The sequence below is a fragment of the Acanthopagrus latus genome, chromosome 21 (assembly GCF_904848185.1).
Source record: "Acanthopagrus latus isolate v.2019 chromosome 21, fAcaLat1.1, whole genome shotgun sequence".
NCBI classification, from domain to species: domain Eukaryota; kingdom Metazoa; phylum Chordata; class Actinopteri; order Spariformes; family Sparidae; genus Acanthopagrus; species Acanthopagrus latus.
In genome coordinates this window covers 8,862,822-8,882,572 of record NC_051059.1, presented here as the reverse complement: position 1 = coordinate 8,882,572, position 19,751 = coordinate 8,862,822, and the positions used below count along the sequence as shown (strand labels likewise).

General features: G+C 41.7%; 1 protein-coding gene and 1 long non-coding RNA gene across 3 annotated transcripts; one reads left to right on the top strand and one right to left on the bottom strand.

The window, feature by feature from the left end:
- LOC119010633 (glutamate decarboxylase 1-like) lies at positions 1-16,853 on the top strand. Of its 2 annotated transcripts, none has more exons than XM_037082936.1 (17): positions 1-307; positions 1,252-1,368; positions 3,516-3,572; positions 5,437-5,574; positions 6,318-6,560; positions 7,846-7,936; positions 11,505-11,617; positions 12,071-12,186; positions 12,479-12,558; positions 12,669-12,723; positions 12,836-12,952; positions 13,051-13,115; positions 13,194-13,272; positions 13,515-13,664; positions 13,776-13,883; positions 14,464-14,553; positions 14,832-16,853. In XM_037082936.1, exons 2-17 carry the CDS (start codon positions 1,293-1,295, stop codon positions 15,003-15,005), a joined length of 1,752 nt encoding a protein of 583 aa, XP_036938831.1. In that variant the 5' UTR covers positions 1-307; positions 1,252-1,292; the 3' UTR covers positions 15,006-16,853. The 2 variants fall into 2 exon arrangements, with proteins under 2 accessions (XP_036938831.1, XP_036938832.1); XM_037082937.1 differs by having other exon boundaries at positions 1-354.
- On the bottom strand, positions 15,337-19,748 carry LOC119010635. The gene is made up of 3 exons (XR_005072023.1): positions 19,583-19,748; positions 19,290-19,344; positions 15,337-17,304 (listed from the first exon to the last, which is right to left on the bottom strand). It is a non-coding gene; the product is annotated as an uncharacterized LOC119010635 (long non-coding RNA).
- Between the last annotated feature and the right edge of the window lie 3 nt (positions 19,749-19,751).

The following is a 19,751-nucleotide window of genomic DNA, read 5'->3' as shown; positions in this document are numbered from 1 at the left end:
AGCTTCATTAGTCGTCAGAGGGAGGCACGGCTGTGACTCATGCCTGCGTGAGGCGACCAATGGGCAGCCGAAGCCTGAGATATAAATAACGAATTAAAAAGAAAAAAAGAAAAGAAAAGAAACAAAGAAACATTCTTGAGGTAGAGACGGTCAGTTGCGCGCCGCTGGATGGGATTTTATTAGTGCGCTCTGTTGGTATTCCGCCATCGCCGCCACTGGACTGCTCCTTGTCGCGCCTCTGGGTGGCAATTGTAACATCGAGTTGATAGTTTTCTGTGGACTCGACAACCTGTGCGCCCGTGAGCCGGTAAGACGCCTCCGCCTTTCATTTTCAGCGGCTCCCTTCATGTACTGGTAGGCTTCATATTTTACTCACAGACACACGGCTCTTTTTCTAACGTCGTTAGTTGTTTTTTGGGGGGAGGAAAATCAGAATACTGAACAAACACGATGTGTTTATTTTTCTCTTTCCCGTCGTGCAGATGTGTGACAGAAGGGCTTCATTAGTTGTTCAGTCTGTCGCTCATGGCACGATGACACTGAGCGATGGTGGTTTTGGGACGTGCTTGTTCAAAGCGCAACTTAATTGAAATGTCGATTGCTGAGTCAATAGGTTATGTATGTGGACATTAGAGTTAGTCTGCTATCTATTTAATTCGTCTGTTGTGTCGTCTAAACCGCGGCAGGCTGAACGGCTCTTTTTTTCTTTTCTTTTTTTTTTCTTAATCTTCTTGTTTTTATTCCGTAGAAATATCTTCAGTATCACAGACATAAAGACTGTAATGGTTCTGGTGCCCGGGACTGATATCAGCATTCTGCTCCAACGAGCTATTTCTCATCGTCCTTGATAACAACTTTTAAATCCCATCCTTGCCATTGGCTCCGTGTTCTGGACGTTAATGTCAACACGGTGTTCTTGTAATTGAATGCAAAAATTATGAAAAGGTGTCTCCAAAAAAAGAAATAAATAAAATACATGTACCCACACGGGCATAACTATTCACCCTGATGTGCGTCCTGCTCGTGCGTCGTGCGCAATTGTCTCCAAATTGCGCGCTTGACTCACAGCACGCCCTCCTGTCCTTCGGGAATAAATCGTTCCCGGCGACGCACACTGGATATCTTTTTTTATTTATTTTATTTATTTTTTTAGATTAAATTCAGGCCTACCTTTTAAGGACATATGTTTTATGTGTGCACCGGGTGAGCCGAGCTGGCCACTCCACTAACCCTGGACCGTTGTGTTTGCAGCTGAATTATTCCCCAGCTGGAGATCAGATAACAGAGGACTGATGGCCACGTCTGAACCGAGAGCCACCGGCGGGGAGCAGGACCCCAACTCCGACAATCTAAGACCACCGTCCACAAGTACGTCCTCCACACTCTCCTCTCTCTTGTTAATGACGCAGATCGATCCCCGGGGCTCAGTTCTCTAGTTAAGACTGTCTCTCTCTCTCTCTCTCTCCGGCGCGTTATGGAAAGCAGACGGGGGTCTCGGTGCCTTGCTCAAAGACACTTACGCAGTGCGATGTAGTGTGCCAACGCGAAGGCTTGGACTCAGCTCACCCCCCCCGAACACACACACACACACACCTCTGTCTGCCTCCCTGCCCCTCTCTCTCCCCTCCTTCCCTGTCTGATAAAAGCGAGTCTCGCCGGGCCATTTGCTGTGTGGGCTCCGTCGTTAATCATTCCGGTTAAAAACAGAGCCATCACAGCTGCCTGTCGCTGCTGGAGGAGCGGCGGCGCGCACAGAGCAGTGGACGGAATGCCCGGAGATAACGCGCCGCTAAGGCACAGAGAAGCATTTATTGATATCATTTTTTAAAATAAATATCCTGTGCATTTTCCTGTCTAATATATACCACTGATTTTTTTACATCACCCCCTTATTTTCCTTCAAGAACGCGTCAGTCATCTGGATTCGATCCTGGTTTTTAAAATGATTTCGGCAATTTTCGCAGCTATGTACCATCTTTAAAAAAAATTAAAAAAAAAAAAATCAAGATGATTTATTTTTGTCACAATTCATCTTATCTCGATCCCGACGGTGCTTCAGGCCCCCACGGCTGGAGTCTGAATACATGAGCCGCTCTGGAGAAATATTTTACTGGGAATATTTTATTTGTTTATTTTTAAAAAGTGTCTGAACCTAATTCGGTATACATTAACCTCCTGGTTAATTAATCATTTGAAGGCTTTGTTGCATGCACAAAATCGACCCCATTATAGTGCACTTGAGCAGCCATCTGCAGGGCGAGGCGGGGGAAATAATTACAGGATTTTTTTTTTTTTGTCTGCGGCCGAATGTGAGAGGAAATAAGCTGAGGACCAGAGTACAGTGCGTTTCCACATTCTTCTTTCCTTTATCGAGTGAACTAGTTTTGAACCTTTTATTTGTGGCCCTAAACATTATTTTTATACTAAAAACTTCAGAGCTATCAGAGATGAGACCATTGTATGGGAGAAAAGCCCATTAAAAAAGAAAAAAAAAAAAAAAAGGGAAGATGTTTGTTTTGTCTGACTTTGCTCGTGTGCTGCTGCTGGATGTTGCCATTATCTCTCTGTCACGCTCCATCTCACGCCCGGCGGCTTGTAGTGTCTGTGCGTGCGTGTGCGTATGCGCGGCTGTCTGCGCGCGCTTGTGTGTGTGTTTGTGTGTGTGTGTGTGCCTCGGCCCCTCAGCACCTCGGGCTGTTTCTCTTTGTCTCTCTCGGAATGAAATTGCTTCAGTAAATTTAAATACATGTTTTTTTTTGTTTTGAAAACTTTTCCATCAGGTACACACTCGTGCGCTCTTGCATTTTTCTTTTCCCCCTCTGGCTTGTGCTCCATCTCCGCTCACGCATGTCCACGCTCGGGGTCTGTGTGTATGTGTGTGTGTGTGTGTGTGTGTGTGCGTGTGTGTGGATGAGACGCTCTATACTGTAAGTTTTCTGCATCAAGCCGGCCACAGACTTCCTGGCCACAGACATTACCAGCTCGCTCCAGTCACACACTGTGTTTCACTCAATTAATTTCTGCCCTCCTCCGTGAGCTCATTTCACGGGCGTTAATTCCAGTCCGCCCCTTGGCTGGGTGTGTGAGCCGGCCAATGTCGGTGCCTACTGATTGAACTTAAATCGGAAATGTTATAAGACTCATCCCCCCTTACGGCCGGTGGGTGCTGTGGTAAATAATAAAATAATTCATTAATTTAAAAAAAAAAAAAAGGTGGATAAATCCTCTACAAACAGAGGCAAAAACAGACCAGCTCACATTGAGCGCAACAACAACAAAAAAAAACGTAGCTCATAAATTAAATTTTCCTACACGTGAAAAAAAAAATAAAAATAGAAATAAAAAAAATAGCCATGAAGTGTTCAGATTCACACACCTGGCCAAGATGCCGTCCGTCCGCATCACGCTTCGCTTCCACTGTGCTCACATGTGCTCTCCACCAGCTTTCTCTGTCCATCCTCCGCTCATCCTCGCTGTCTCCGCGGCCTCAGACTCAAACGTTCATTCTGTTTTAGCCTACGAATACGCGTGGATGCACGGATGCACGCGGAAACTGGGGATGAAGATCTGTGGTAAGTTTTTTTTTTCCCCCGGGCACACGAAATCTTACACTCCTTTAAACATGCGATAGGCCTATATAGATTTATTTATCTATTTATTTATTTTTGCATCTTAAAAAAACGCCATGTGGTGAGGGAAGTGAATGATGTACTGTGACATGTCTCCATGATGTTCCACTGGGGATGTGCATTTTTACCTTTACCCCTTTATTTATTTCTGTCACTGGATGGTTATTCTCCTTCTCTTTTTTTTGGAATTAATTGAATCCATTTGGAGGCCTGAAATAGGCCATGATAATCGCTGCTAGAGCAGGGCCATCCTCGACTGCCACAGTGTGTTTCCATCTCCTAAAGGTCAGTAGACATTAGCCTTTAGGTCTGTTGATGAGAGCCCCCCGACCGCCCCTGATCCCCCCTGTCTCTTCCATTTCACCACCAAGAGAAAAAATCCTCCAGACAGGCCTGGAGATGTATGTTATTTAAAAAAACGAGCAAACCTTAAATCATCCTGTAAATAAAGGATAGGTTTCACCTACCCTAAAAAAAAAACACAAAACACAAAACATTTCATGAAACAAGGAATACAATTTCGCCTTCCTTTGACAGCCTAGAAAAGTGGCTAGGGAAGGTGTTCTGAAGAGGCACTATGTTCTGGAGACGAAGGATCGTATTTATAATAATAATGAGGTAATATTACAAACTCAAAAATAGTTACTTGTCCATCCTTGAAAAAACAAGCTGAAAGGATAAGGCCCCCCAGAACACTGTTTGAAGCGAGAAAGGTGGCAGGGTCCGCCACCTACACACATCCACACAAAGTTAATCTAATTGTGTTGTTGTTAAAGGTCAGTTTGTTTATTGCATTTTTTTTCAATTATTCAAAAGAAACCACAGTATTTGAAATGTGTTTTTCTCGCAGCTGAGCAAAGGGTAGTGGACGCCATGTAGTCCTGGTCCATCCACAGGATCATTTTGCGGCCTGCATGTTAGAGCAAACAAACAAAAATCAATTGAGATCGAATAAGTTTGATTTTAGTTGGTCTAAATGACATTTTAATGGACTTTAATGGAAATTGACTGGACACATTGCTACATGGGGTATGCGGTGATCATATTAATTGATTTCCAAGTATGTAATTTATGACTTAATGAGGTAAGCCATTATCAAGTTCCAACTGAAACATATCAGAGACAATATTTCATGCTATTACATATAACAAGGGTGCGTTTACTTTCACGTCATTTGCGCACAATCGGGCCCACGCAGATGTAGAGGGGCCTGTATGAGGAACATGGATCAATCATGGAGGTGGAACCACTGATGATCTGCGGGGGCAGACCGCCTCAGGGCGCTGTGACTCCTTCATTAACCCCTCTTTACAGGATGTGTATTTATTGGCTGCATGGGTCATCACCGCGGGCTGTCCTGCCCACTGAGCCGATCAGGGCCGGGTACCTCTGGGTGCTTCCTCACCCTCACCGAGGGGTGTGATGTCACAGGGTGGGGCGGGCGCGTACACATACACGCACACGCACATACACACAGGGATACTGTTGGTGTTCCCTCCTTGGGTGTAGCCCACATAATGTGGCATATATAGTTTTGGCCTCCACCCGAAAATCATTTCTGATGAGAGTATTCAGAGCATCATTAGCTGACTTGGAAGACATTTTCCAAACGCTGCCACCACGAGCATATTTGTGGAATACATACCACTGAGTAATTTTATTATTTATTTTTCTTTAGTTTTTCTTTATTTATTTTTGTAGTATTTTTTTTGCCTGTTTTTATTTTTTTAATTTGGTCTTTCTCCTGGTGTGTCTGGGATGGAGATGTTTGGTGATAACTGCTGCCCCCCGCCGTGTAACACCCTAGGGTTCCTGCAGAAGAACAACAGCCTGGACGACAAGGGGAGGCTCGCGGGGCAGAAGAACCTGCTCTCGTGCGACAACAGCGACAGGGACGCGCGCTTCCGCCTCACCGAGACCGACTTCTCCAACCTGTACGCCAGAGGTGAGCGCCACATGAAAACACGGCTCCCTGAAAACTCACCCCAGTCCTCGTCAGAGCTCCTCCACTGGAGCTGCTGTGGTCACATTAGTCTCAGTCTCGTTAGCAGGGATAAAATCGACTGTCGGGCCTCTGTCGGAGTAAAGCTGTAAAAGGCCTCACGGGTAACAAGGGAAACTGCTGACCATACTGTCTGTTATTTGTTATCTTTGTGTTAGATAATGTAGGCGAAGACAATGTTAGCTTTTTTTTTGTTATTTAAAATGTAAGTTTTGTAAGGTGTACAGTGACTAGCCCGCCACCTGTTAACATGTGAGGAGAGTCAATGTGTTTCTCAAAGTCACAGCCTGCTAGCCAAAATGTGAGCTATGACGCAGTTACACGTGTTATTATTCTGGTCTTAGTAACGTTAGCATTGTTATCCTATGTTAAAAAATATGACTGCAATAATGAATTATTAGACATAGGTCACCAATAGAAAAATGGGACTTAAAATTTTAGACTTGAATGTCGAAGTGACCGAGGTTTTCTGAAGGCTGCCTAGTTTAATGTCGGGATAAGCATACATAGAGGCTAACATTAGCTATCTCTTAGCGTGGAAAATGGGGTGAATTCAAATCTCAAAGACCCCTCTGTAATGGGAAGGCTAAAATAAAAAGGTAAAGCTACACTCCCTTAACCTTTGTCTTAAAGCAGAGCTAAATTAAATTGGTAAATCTAAATTCCCACCACTTCTCTCCTCCTAGACTTGCTGCCAGCCAAAAATGGAGAGGAGCCCACCATACAGTTCTTGCTGGAGATGGTTGACATCCTCACCAACTACGTTAAGAAGACTTTCGACCGCTCCACCAAGGTGCTGGACTTCCACCACCCTCACCAGCTCCTGGAGGGTATGGAAGGCTTCAACCTGGAGCTGTCCGACCAGCCTGAGTCCCTGGAGCAGATCCTGGTGGACTGCAGGGACACGCTCAAGTATGGTGTCCGGACAGGTAGGCAGGCCAGGACACCTTCAAGGTCGCCTAGTATGAGATGGAAATATGATTTAGGAGGCTGACTTCATCTGAGGCCCTTTGAATAATACATTGGGTGGCATAATTACTTTAAATAGCAAAAGGATACTGAATGTGTAGGGATAAAACGCAAGTAACCTTTTACCTTGTCATCTCAAAATATGTATTTTTAGAAAATCTGCAGAGCAAACATACAGCCATATACAGTACATTATTATTATAAGCACACTAAAATATTAGTGCTTTTATGATATGCTTTTATGGTACTTAACCATCTCTGTGAGTATCTTAAAAACATTGCTAAAAACACATGTCCATTTTGTGAATTCATGTAAATTAATATAGGCAGTTTTACTGTGCAGAGGTGAGTTAAACATAAACCATTAGAGAAGATGCTTGTTTGCCAGGTAGTGTACAACCTATCAGGATGACTGCCTTATTTATGGCCCCCTTGGTGATTCAGTTGACATCGCTTTTCTTTTCCCACGACTTATTAAAGCGAGTGTTGCCTGAGGGGATCCTAACACGGGCTGTTTCAAGCTGTTAAAAACGACAACGCGTAACCTGTCCCATGGGTATCATATATCACGCAGGGTCTACTGTGTCTACAGCTCAACACCAGTTTTTATCTGGAGATCGGGTGTGGGTTTTTTTTCTTTCGCAACATTTCTAAGGCTCAAAGTCCCACAGGAGGAGCTGTCCACGGTGCTGAAATAGAAAACTGATCTTTTCTCTCTTCTCTTTCTTAAGCAGCACTGTCAGTTTGTTTAAAATACCCACGATAGTAGATTTTAGAAGTGGCTTAATATGACTCATGTATTTATTATGTGAGGCGTACAGCACCACCCCCACAATGTGCTTACTGTATATCCATGACTGCATTCAGGCTCCAGGCCTGTTGATGGTGACAGTGTGTGCAAGCACCCTTGAGTCTAAATGGCTGTCATTTTGCCTTGTTACCAGAGTAATTATGGTACACTGAACAGTGCTATGTCAGGTCCCTTAGGTTTCATGGCTGACCAGAAGAGTACAAAATGAAATCTGTATGACTGTGAACATTTAAACAACCAAGTCTTTGTTTTGTTTCATTTTCACAGTCTGATGTTGAAAAATACAGCTTTAGCCTGAAGGACATAAAGCTTCCACTCAGAACAAAGCACACACTGCATTCTCTGTATATCACAGATGATTCCCTCATAGATGCAGTGAAGCCCTGTTAATTTGAATGCCATAAACATAATTGTTTATATTTTTCTATGTTTAGGTCACCCACGATTCTTCAACCAGTTGTCCTCTGGTCTTGACATCATCGGTCTGGCCGGAGAGTGGCTCACTTCCACTGCTAACACCAACATGTAAGTCACACAGTATCCTTCTCTCTTGCGTGCTTGGCACCGACAGGGGAAACACCTCTATATGTCACAGCAGTACAGCTGGAATTTCCAGTTTGTAGGCCACTGGAAAGAGCCCCCAGCCATCATCATGAAGTCTTGGTGGAAGTGCTTATGGTATACCCCTCAGCCTGCTCCACGATCGGTCACAGCAGCCTCTGAGGGCAGTTATATAAAGTGTTTGGTTTGTCCTGTAGAGACTTTGTATTGACAGGCGGCAGGCTGCCACTGTGCTGTACTGTATATCAGAGGCAGCTCAGCCCCAGGGGTGGTTAAATTGCATATTGATCTTGGGTCACAGTTACATGGTGGCCCAGTCTGATAGAGGACATGAACCTCATCCACATCTCACACCCTCAACACAGACACACACATGAAATCAAACACACAGATGTTGTAAATAAACTAAAAGTCACTCACTGGAACAGAATGAGGAACATTGTATGAATACTGCTGTACAAAATATTGAATACAGACACGTGCACACACAGACAAACACTTCTTTGCTAAAAGTTAACAAGCCTAATATTTACAGCTCTGTCAATTCATTTTCAGTGGGAGAAGTTAATTTGTTTAAGCTGATTAACTCGTCAGTTTCAGAAAGAATTCCTAAAAAAGGGGGGAGGGGGGCTTTTTGAGCCTTATGCTCAGTGGAAATCTACAAAATATATCTTCACAGCCATACTTACAATATTAAGACCAGAAAAGAAAATGTAGGCTACAACTTTATCGTTCAATCTGTCAGTTATTTTTCGTTACTGATTATTATACAATCTTTAGAATATCCAAAAAGATATGTCTTGATGTCTTGTTTTGTTTGACCAACATGCCAAAACCTATAATACTCAACTAACTTTCACATTATACAAAGAAAAGCAACACATCCTGGTATTTTTGCTTGAAAAAAATTACCAATAGATCAACGGATAGATACATTTTTTCAGGTCTACTCTTGTGCATGAGAAAGAGAAAAGAAAGATTTTAAAGCAGAGTCAGTCACTTAGATCTAAGTACAACAAATCTGCAAGACATTGATGTGGAGACATGTGGACATTTCAGAGTGTCATTGCACAAACTGACATAAAGCTGCAGTTACAGCAGGACCTAAACAGTGCCAAATGACCACATGAGACAAGTAGGGGGCAGAGGCAGATTCACACCGCTCATATACACTAATTGAGCATTCAGCATTCTCTAACTATTCTGGCCTCTATCATTTCTCCTAGACTGGCTGCTAAAGAAAAGATCAATGCAAGGATAATAAACCAGAAGCCAAAGGAAAATTGAGACACTTAATTTACCCAATTTCTCAAAACATTAGCTCAGGAAACCACCCACTCTAAGGAAAAACTTTCCCATCTCATCTCCCGGTTGGAAGAATGCCCCGAGAGATGGGGCCATTGAATTCACACACTCGCACACGCTTTCATAATGACACACACACACACACACACACACACACACACACACACACACACACACACACACACACACACACACACACCAGCTCTGGCTGTCCCAGATACAGCAGCTAGGGTTTCCAGTCCATTGACTGCAGGCTCATTGAGAGCTGGTCTTAGCAGATAGGCCAGCTGGGCCCCACACTGACACACAATGTCCTCCGGCTGCACAGAAAACCCTGTCACACTGTGGAAACTGGCTGCTTCAGCTCCCTGCAGAGTGCTCATTCTGGCTCTATTGTCCCTGTGGATACAGACTGACTCAGTGCTCCTTTGAGGGGCTGAGAGGGGAGTGTGGTAGGGGGTCACAGGGTTAGGCACATAGGCACACACACACACACACGTTCAAACACAGACTCACGCACATTGAGTGCCCTTGATGACGATAATAAGGGCATTTAGGGGCCGTCCCTGGAGACAGGCAGGTGACTGAGGGGTAATTTTCACCCTGAAAAGACCAATGATTGGCTCTGATTGTGATAATGATCACCATTATTGTCATTACAGCGTGAAATGACTCACAGAAAGAAGGAGAATTTTAAAAAGATGCACTGGCTTTGTTCTCTTTCTGCTGCGGTTGCAGTAGATTTTAAGATGAAATGAAAGTGTGACATCCAGGATATTAGGCATTTTGTTTTCCATATGTGAATCATAACTCCAGTATATCAAAGGACACCATATTTCTGAAATTAGGTCAGTGAGAGGCTACAAAATGAGACCTTTATTCTTCTTTGTGATTTTATCCGTAGCAGTAGCTGTTAATGGCCCAGCAGTCACAATCTGGTGTAATGACTACAAGCTAATGTTCCAATCAAACCCATCATGTGGGTGAGCCCTCAAGAGGAACAATTACACAAGAAAAATGTCTTTTTATCCCCTCTTTGTCCATCTTTCTGTTTTTTGGTGTCTATCCATCCTCAACCAGGGCTTTCACTCTCTTCTCCTTTCTGTTATTTTCTGCCTTCATGTTCTGTTTCTTTTTTGCACGCTTCCCTTGCTCTGCTTCCACATCATCCCCTCCTCTTCCTTTGTTGTTCTCTATCACAGTTTCCTTCAGTGCATTGTTTCCACACAGCCCCCTCTCCTCTCAGCCTTTATCTCCCCTCCTCTCCCCCCAAGTTACGAAATGCTTCAGCCCTCGTTCAGATACCTACAGAGAGGAATCGAAGGGGAGGGGAGATAATGTCATTGTTGTTTTAGATGGTGCTGGTGGTGGTTGATGATGGGAGCGGAGGATTGTTGTGTAACTGGCCTCATTAAAAGCAGGGTAAACAGGGATCAGTCCTAAGGGTGTGTGTGGGAGGCAATGAGATAGCCTGTCAGTTAGCGACAAGAGCATTCGCTTCAGTCTCACTGTAAGAGTTTCGCGACATACTTTACGTACTTTAGATTCTCTAAGAGTTTTGCTCTTTTCTGTGTCCATGGAACTACTGGTCGTTTTATCCTCTGCTAGCCGACAGAGGTCACAGACACATCCAGCATTTTTCAAAAAACGCCTTCTTTCTCTCATCTCTCTGACAATTCTTCTTTTGTTGTGGATATTATTTTTCTGTCTTTTGATTGTTCTCTGTCTTTTAATGAAAGAATGAAATTAACAATAATGGTGCCTTCCTCTATTTCTGAATTTTGGGGTCAAGGCTGTTATCTCTTTAAAACACTCTCTCTCACTATCTCTCTTCCTCTCACACACACATACACACATTCACGTCCCCTCAGCTGTCAAATCAGCCCCATTCAGAGCCACTGCTGAGATTGGCAGGACTGACAGATAGCCATCAGAGCTTTGTGTGCTTTAATTAAACTACTGAGTGATTTTAGAGAGCATTTGAATATGAATGTTTGCTGCCCGGCTCCTATCAGACACTTTTTAATTAGCGCAGTCAGCACTAGCTCTAGTTTGTGCTCTGTGGATGGAATTATAGTGACGCTAATGAAAAACCAATGACTGTGTGTGTATATGTGTGTATTTGGTCTTTTTGATTTGCTTGTGTGTGTGCATTCCTTCTGCCCATGAAGCAGATGTTAATGACTCAACCTTTACAGTGATGATACTTTTGTGATTTGATTGACAGGTTCACCTATGAGATTGCTCCAGTGTTTGTGTTGATGGAGCAGCTGACTCTGAAGAAAATGAGAGAGATGATTGGTTGGCCCGATGGCGAGGGGGATGGGCTCTTTTCACCAGGTTAGTCAATGAATGACAGCATCAATATACAGAGCTGCAACCATTTGTCAATTAATTGATCAAGAGAAAATTAGTTGTCAACCACTTTGATAATAGATCGATCCTTTCAGGCAAGGAAATTTGATGGTTCCGCAAATGTGAAGATATGCTGCTTTTACTGTCATTTATGATCTTATATTAAAAGTCTTTTGGTTTGGACTGTTGGTTGAACAAAAAAATCAACTCAAAGACATAATTTTAGGCTCTTTTTCACATTATTTTTATTTTTATTATTTTCATGACATACCAATAAATTGTTAATGTGTTATTTTGTGTTTGATAATGAAAAATACTTCATCCATAAATAGAAAGTCAAATTAATCGTTATGATATCACAGTAACAGAGTCATACACTGCTATAGCTGTGTGATTGCTGCTGTTCAAGGTGCTGATGTGTGTGTCTCTCCTCAACAGGCGGTGCCATCTCCAACATGTACAGTGTGATGATCGCACGTTACAAGTATTTCCCAGAGGTCAAGACCAAGGGCATGTCCGCTGCTCCTCGCCTGGTCCTCTTCACATCTGAACATGTATGTTACCATGAACACACACACACCAATGTTCTAATAAAGCAGATGCTACGCTTCAGTGGCAGTAGATTGCGGACATCGAAAAAGTCCGGTAATAATCAGCAGGAAATGTTTTTTATCACATCTAATTTTGTCCATAAAACATTGACAACATTGCACAGTTGACAACATGAGAAAAGGCAAGCAAAAGTTTAAGCAGCAATTAGCTTACAACATCTCCACTCTCCTGTGAACTTAGCTCTTATTTCAATAAAAGATTAATTATATAGATGTTACATGTGTGTCCCTATAGAGCCACTACTCCATAAAGAAGGCTGGAGCTGCTCTCGGCTTTGGTACTGAGAATGTGATCCTGCTGAGCACAGATGAGAGGTGAGGAACTCATATTAATGATGTAAAGCCACAGTTGATATAATAAATGTGTAAAATTCTGTCTGCAATGTGTGTGACATGTTGTATGTGATTATATGATGCTCTTTCAGAGGGAGAGTCATTCCTGCAGATCTGGAGGCCAAGATCATTGATGCTAAACAGAAGGTCAGTGTCACAATTCCCTTTTCTTCCTTTAAGTTTGTTTGTTTGTTTGATTTGTTGTTTTTCTCAGTCTTTAGCAAACCTTTTCCCCTCTAACTGTGTACTGTCTCTACAGGGTTATGTGCCATTGTTTGTAAATGCCACTGCTGGTTCGACAGTGTACGGTGCATTTGACCCAATCAATGAGATCGCTGACATCTGTGAGAAGTACAACTTGTGGCTCCATGTTGATGTGAGTAGATGACATTGGAATAATCGCTGTAGTATATTGATGATAGCAGTAGTATTACCTTGCCTGCATACCCTTCAATAAAAGTGGTGTCTCCTCAGGGAGCGTGGGGTGGCGGACTTCTGATGTCCAGAAAGCATCGCCATAAGCTCAGTGGAGTGGAGAGGTAAGAACATGGGAGTACTGTGAATTGCTAATTTAAAAAAGAACCTCAGTACATTAAGACATAAATTAAACTTTGCAGGGCAAACTCTGTCACATGGAACCCGCACAAGATGATGGGCGTGCCTCTACAGTGCTCTGCAATCCTGGTCAGAGAGAAGGTACAAGAAACACACACACATTTCAACATATTTACCCTTTTGAACACTTTTATTATGAAGGTTTTTATTTTCAAACTGTGCATTGTACCTGGATTATTGTTATGACAAGACATTCTTTTTGAAAATGACTATGATACACATTAATGTTACCTTTCATAAGAAGTCTGTGATGGTGTGGCATAGTGCTGGCGTGCTTTGAGCAGGAGGTTGTTTAACAGTGTGTTCTTTATGTGTGTCTGTAGGGAATCATGGCAGGCTGCAACTCCATGTGTGCCGGCTACCTGTTCCAACCAGACAAACAGTACGATGTCACCTACGACACAGGGGACAAAGCAATCCAGTGTGGCCGACACGTTGATATCTTTAAGTTCTGGCTCATGTGGAAGGCAAAGGTGAGACTGAGGTGGACAAACTGCCATGGTGTTATCCTAGCAGATGCTGTAGCTTTATGAGTTTCACATTTTATTGTAATTATTGCCTTACCGTCTTTTTTGTCCCTGCAGGGCACCATAGGGTTTGAGCAGCACATTGACAAGTGTCTGGACCTGTCTCAGTACCTGTACAACAAGATCAAGAACAGGGAGGGATACGAGATGGTGTTTGATGGAGTGGTGAGGTTCTCTAATTTTGCATTCTAGCATTGTTGTTTCAAACACTTAGGAGTGTTTCAGTATAAGCAGTACTGGCAAGACAACCAGACAAGAAAACCATTTTTGGTTGGTTAGACAACAAAAGAATTATTGTATTGTAAGTTCAAATATTGACTGGTTTTAGGATCTTAAATGTGAATATTTGCTGCTTTTCTTTGTCATGTATGACATTAAATTAAGGCTCTTTGTGTTTTTGACTGTTGGTTAGAGAAAAATGTAAAGATGTAATTTAATTTCTGACTCAGAAAGTTTGAAGGGCATTTTCCACATTATTTGACATGTTACGGGTCAAACAGTTAATCGATGAATTGAGAAAATACCAGTGGAATAATCAGTTAGTAAAACAATTGGATCTTGCTGCCATAATAGATTTACAGTAAAAATGTATGTTTACCAAAATTGGTATCTCTTCTCTGTCGCAGTATTTCTCTCACTGTCTTTCCTCATCTTTCTACAGTTTCTTTTTTTTCAGTGTAAAAGACAGACAGATCCTGAAGTGTGTGTGTGTATGTGTGTATTAACTTTTTTTTTCTTTCTGCAGCCTCAGCACACCAATGTTTGCTTCTGGTACATCCCACCCAGCCTGAGAGGCATGCCGGACGGTGATGAGCGGCGGGAAAAACTCCACCGGGTGAGACGCTTCTTTTAGTTTCTCAACTTGCGCCTCACTGGCTACCTGTTCCCAGATAGGAATGAGCTTTCAGCTATTCTGGTGTAATACATTAATTTCTCACTGTCCCTGTTTGAAAAACAATGAACAGCAAATGTAATGGGTTTGAATGATTGATCAGCTTTCATGCTCAGACTCTATTTATCTTCACATGATTAATGATGTTTTCATGAACACTAGCTACTTGAGACACTGTCCAGGAATGTGGCTCTAATTCATCATTTTTTTGGCTCCACCAGGTGGCTCCAAAGATCAAGGCCATGATGATGGAGTCGGGAACGACCATGGTGGGCTACCAGCCTCAGGGCAATAAAGTCAACTTCTTCCGTATGGTTGTCTCCAACCCTGCAGCCACCCAGTCTGACATCGACTTCCTCATTGATGAGATTGAGAGGATGGGTAACGACCTGTAGACCCTCATCGCTGCTCTAGTGGCCAGATGGCCGACCTCCAGTCTTTATCTGTTGTATTTCCAAGGCGAAAGCCAATAAGGTGAAACATTCACAATGCTGCAGACAGAATAATGATAGGACACGTTTTAGGCTCTTTTAAGCCGGTCGGTGTTTGAAGCATTCTGACTGTTTCTCCAATTAAGAGAGACTTGCAATGTCAGAGACTTTAAGTTTCTTACTTGCTCGTCCAACATTGTCCCTTCTCTAGGTAAAATATAGAAGTACTAAGTGTTTGAAGGCTCCAGGTATGACAATGCTCTAATGTGTGTGTGTGCTGTGTAATCTTGTAACGTGTGTGTGCCTGTGTTATCTAGTTTCTGTTCTGATGTAGTTTGTCTTTTAATGTCTGTGTGTGTGTATATGTGTGTGTCTGAGTGTGTGTTGGGTGTATGTGTTCAAACACTGAAAGGGAGAAAAGCACAGATCAAAATGTAACAAAGTATCATAAAATTACTCTGCTGTATCAAATATTTGCTACACAAAATTGAATCAGTGGTGCTTTCAGCTGTACATTATATATATAATCTCAGTGCACTGACCTATTTGTCCTAAACCAGTGTCCAAACCCCTGAAGCAGTGTGTGTGTGTGTGTGTGTGTGTGTGTGTGTGTGTGTGTGCAGGAGTTTATCCTGTCATGTATTTTAGGCTAGCAGTATGATAAAAATAAGCTTATTATGACCTAATGTGCACATCATAGGAACAGAGTGTGTTGAGCTGAGAGGTTTTAGATAACCTCCAGCTGCTGGTCGACAGTCTGCAATATTTTCCCTCGTAGAAGTCTAAGATAAAGATTTAAAATGTCCACAGTGATCCCGAGTCTGTGACGACTTTTAACTAATAAGACGCTGGCTCGTTGTCTGTTTCATGCAATCATGTGACGCTCATACGTGTTTATAACGTTGTTAGAATATTAAGATTGATTATATAAGAACAAATATTTATTGCATTTCCACTGTTTGCAGATTCAGGTATTTTACTGTAAATGTATCTTTATGAGTATTACATGGTAATACATTTGTAAATGTAATCACAGAGATTTGAGTGAAGTTTATTTATAGTGATTTTGTCAGCCAAAGAAAGAGAACCGGGAACAGAGCAATCCATCGTCCTTCATATAAAACTTCTTTAAGATTATAGATGTTTGTAAAATGTGACCTATTGACCCTCGACTGCGATGCAATTTCTATAGTGTGTTTCTTTCTGTGATTGTGAGTCTTTTTGACTGAATGTTTTGAGGCGACTGACTGGCCTGCTGATGAGATTAAGAATGAAGTCTGTATGATCCTGTGGCAGTTGTGCCGGTCTGTTATTTTAGAGAGAAGCACAAGGATGTGAGAATGTACTCTCCTCTAGAGACTGGAAGGAAGAAAGGATTGTTGTATCCGTCTGAATCCTAATGCATTTACTGTAATATAATATATTAATTGTAATACATATTAACTGTATTCTCAGTGTTATGGGAGCTCAGTGGAATATCTTATATAAAGAGTTCCCGTTTGTGTCTTTGCACAATGTTCACCTTTCTTTCTTCCATTGTAAATGGACGTGTATTATGACAGTATTATATAAGACTTCTGTTGACAAAGTATTTAGGGTATCTAGGGACCATATGTGAATGGCACAATTGCATAAATCATATTTAAGGTAATCTGTGTATTGTACGTGGCCAATGACTCCTGTGTGTGACCAATCTGGTTTTTTGACTAAGCCAACTGTAAGGGGACGTTTCCCAGGAGGTTTTCAGTAGGCACTTTAACGGAATCACACCATCTCTAAAAAGATCTTTAATAAAGTCTATTAAAGCAAAAAGTGAGTCTGACTTCTTGAATGGCCCCAAACATCGCTCACATAACCGTTTTCTCCATGGCTCCTCAAAATGCAGGACTCAACAAAGATAGACATTTTATTTTTGTCTATAATCCCACTCTGATATTCTTATGTCAGTAACCACACACATACACACACACACACACACTCAGAGAGACATTATTGCCTCTCTGCCTAATCATCCTGGAGAAGGCTTTGTTTGGCCCCCAGCTGTGCGTAGAATTGGCTGTTCTCCAGCGTGAAACACCCGTCTCCTATCAGCTCCCTTTCCCCTCTATTCTTTACATTTCTCCTCTGGCATCTCTTCATCTCACCCCCTCTTCTCCTCTCCGCTCCTCTGTTCACATTTGCTCCTCCTTTACTCTCCATTTTCCATTCTCCCGCCCGTCTCTTGGCCGTCATTCACCTGTGAGTATGATGTGGTTCAGCCTCACTAGGCCACCATTTCATAGAGAAACAGAAGCATTAGTTACAGTGTTTCATAACCTTTACATGGAGGGCAGAGAAATATCAAAGAGAAGACTGGCTGCTGAGTGAGGCTCAGGATCTACAGTGAGCTCAGCCGTGAGGATGTGCTGCCGGTGCCCTCTGGTGGTGACTCTGTCCGCACACCCATCCAAAGTCACACATAACTTGTGGAAAAAAAAGCACCTTATATAAAATACTTTATAGGTCAATGTCAAAGTTAGACATCATGTCTTTGTATTCTTCTGTATTTAAATGCTGCTGACTGGACTGTACTGTTTTGTTATTACCCAACATGAACAAGTATCCGAGAGCTGCAAGTGGACGTGATCGCAACTCAGCTGCAGGGCTGTAAGCACTGATGGGCACTGGTAAACCAACAGTGTATCATAACCGCATTACTAAAGCGTGTCAGACAAGCTTTCTTAATGGCAAAGAGACGCTGGATTTTTTAAAAGCTTCACCCTCTGCCCCATATATGCCGTGAATGAAAAGGCTGGTTGAAAATGTGGCTTCAGGGGTAAAGATGACCTCGCTTTTCAGAGTGGTTACAACCGACTGAATGTTCTAGATAAATAAATCACAACAAGAAAACCCACATTCAATATTTAGAATTGCAACTCATGTTTAGTTTGACATTAAATGTTGAATACACATTGTTTAATAACTATATAACTATGGTTGTGTTTATCTGTGTCATATGACTGTATGTATCAACTGTACACACTAAGCCTATGCAGGTGTGTGTATTCCAGTGCAATGTTTTAGAAAATGTGGAGGCTTATAAACACATGTGCATGCTGCAAATGGAAATTGATTTTACCCAATTGTAAATATTGCAGAGAGAGCTTTGGAGCTGTCAGGGTTTAAAAGTGGAACAAAGTGCACAGCTTTAGTAGTTGTCACTAAGGCCAGTTTTCTTTAATGTCCAGAAATGTAAGAGGTTATTTCTACAGTTGAAAAAGGAGTTGTTTTCCAAGACACAGTGATGCTACTGAGCCAGCAGAGCATGACGATTGTTCCAGTGCACTTTGTCCAAGCATTTGTAAGACGGCTAAATTGGAGCAGGCAGTGTTAAACAAGGACAGAATTCTTCAGCAATCTTCGGGCACATAATAATGATGTGTGTGTAAAAAAAAAGTTTTGCAAGCACTGTTAGAAACAATAATTGTTTATGATAGATTGAGGTCATTGGAGTATCATACAAAATAAATAGATATATAACACAATACAATAAATGTGAATGAAATAGATTAAATAAAAAAAATAAAAATAAATAAGTACTCATGAAAATGTGAAAACAAAAGGGAAGACTGTTCTATTTTCTCTGCCAGATCAGCCACAAGATGGAGTCCTTGTGTAAACCACATTATGTGCTTTGAGTTGACAGAGAATCACTTATCAGGATAAAAAAGTTTCCATATTTCATAGCTGTTACAAAAACAAAGTTAAGCAGAGACATCCCTTCTCAACCTCAAGTATCCACCAATGCCCCTCACAGTCTCCTTTGTGTCTCTCCAAATAAAAACAGGTGTTCTGTAGAACCAACAATCCCAAATGGAAACATCCCTGTTTGAATAGTAAGAGCTCCCAGTTACTGTATCATCAATAAATCAGAAAGAAATACAATAATGTAGCATTTTTGACATTTTTTCAGTTGGAATAAAAGATCCCGCTCTGTTTTGCTGAGATGTTTGTACCTGTTCTTCTGAAAGGCCACTCTGACAAAGGACAGTAATTGGAAATAAATGGGATGAAGTTGAGAAACACCAGGACTTTTAATCATTTACAATAAGTGAAATGAGTAAGGAACTAATTGCTAGTTAAGCAATAGTTAATGAGTAACTACTAAGTAGTAGGTAGCAGCTGTTGTTGCTGTTAGTATACAGTAATACAATAACAGCAAAAACAGTAATTTAATAAAACAAATACATTATGTGGCTATGAACTTACAGTTTATGCAGTCTGAGGATATGGAGTTGCAGTCATGCCACAAAAAAGTATGAATCTGTAAAAGCATAAGAAAAAAATGAATAAGATAATTTAGGAAAAAGCATATGGAAGCAGGAATAGCAAAAACAATAGAAAAGAGTTAAAATACATGTCATTGCATAAAAACAAATAATGAAAGAATGCATACAGAAACACAAAAATAAGTAAAGTAAATAAATACATACATAAATGAACAAATGTGAAAACAGACTAAAATGCACACAATTCGTTTATGTTTTGTTATTTGTCTTTACCTTTCAACATGTATTTCTCTATTTGCATGCTCCCGTTTTTTATTTACCCATTTACTCTTTTATCTTCTTCGTCTTGTGTTTTCTCACACATTTTCATTAACAGGTTTATAATGTTGCAAGTCTCTCCGGCGGTTCCACAGTCGCCGAGCTCTCTGAACTACACACAAAC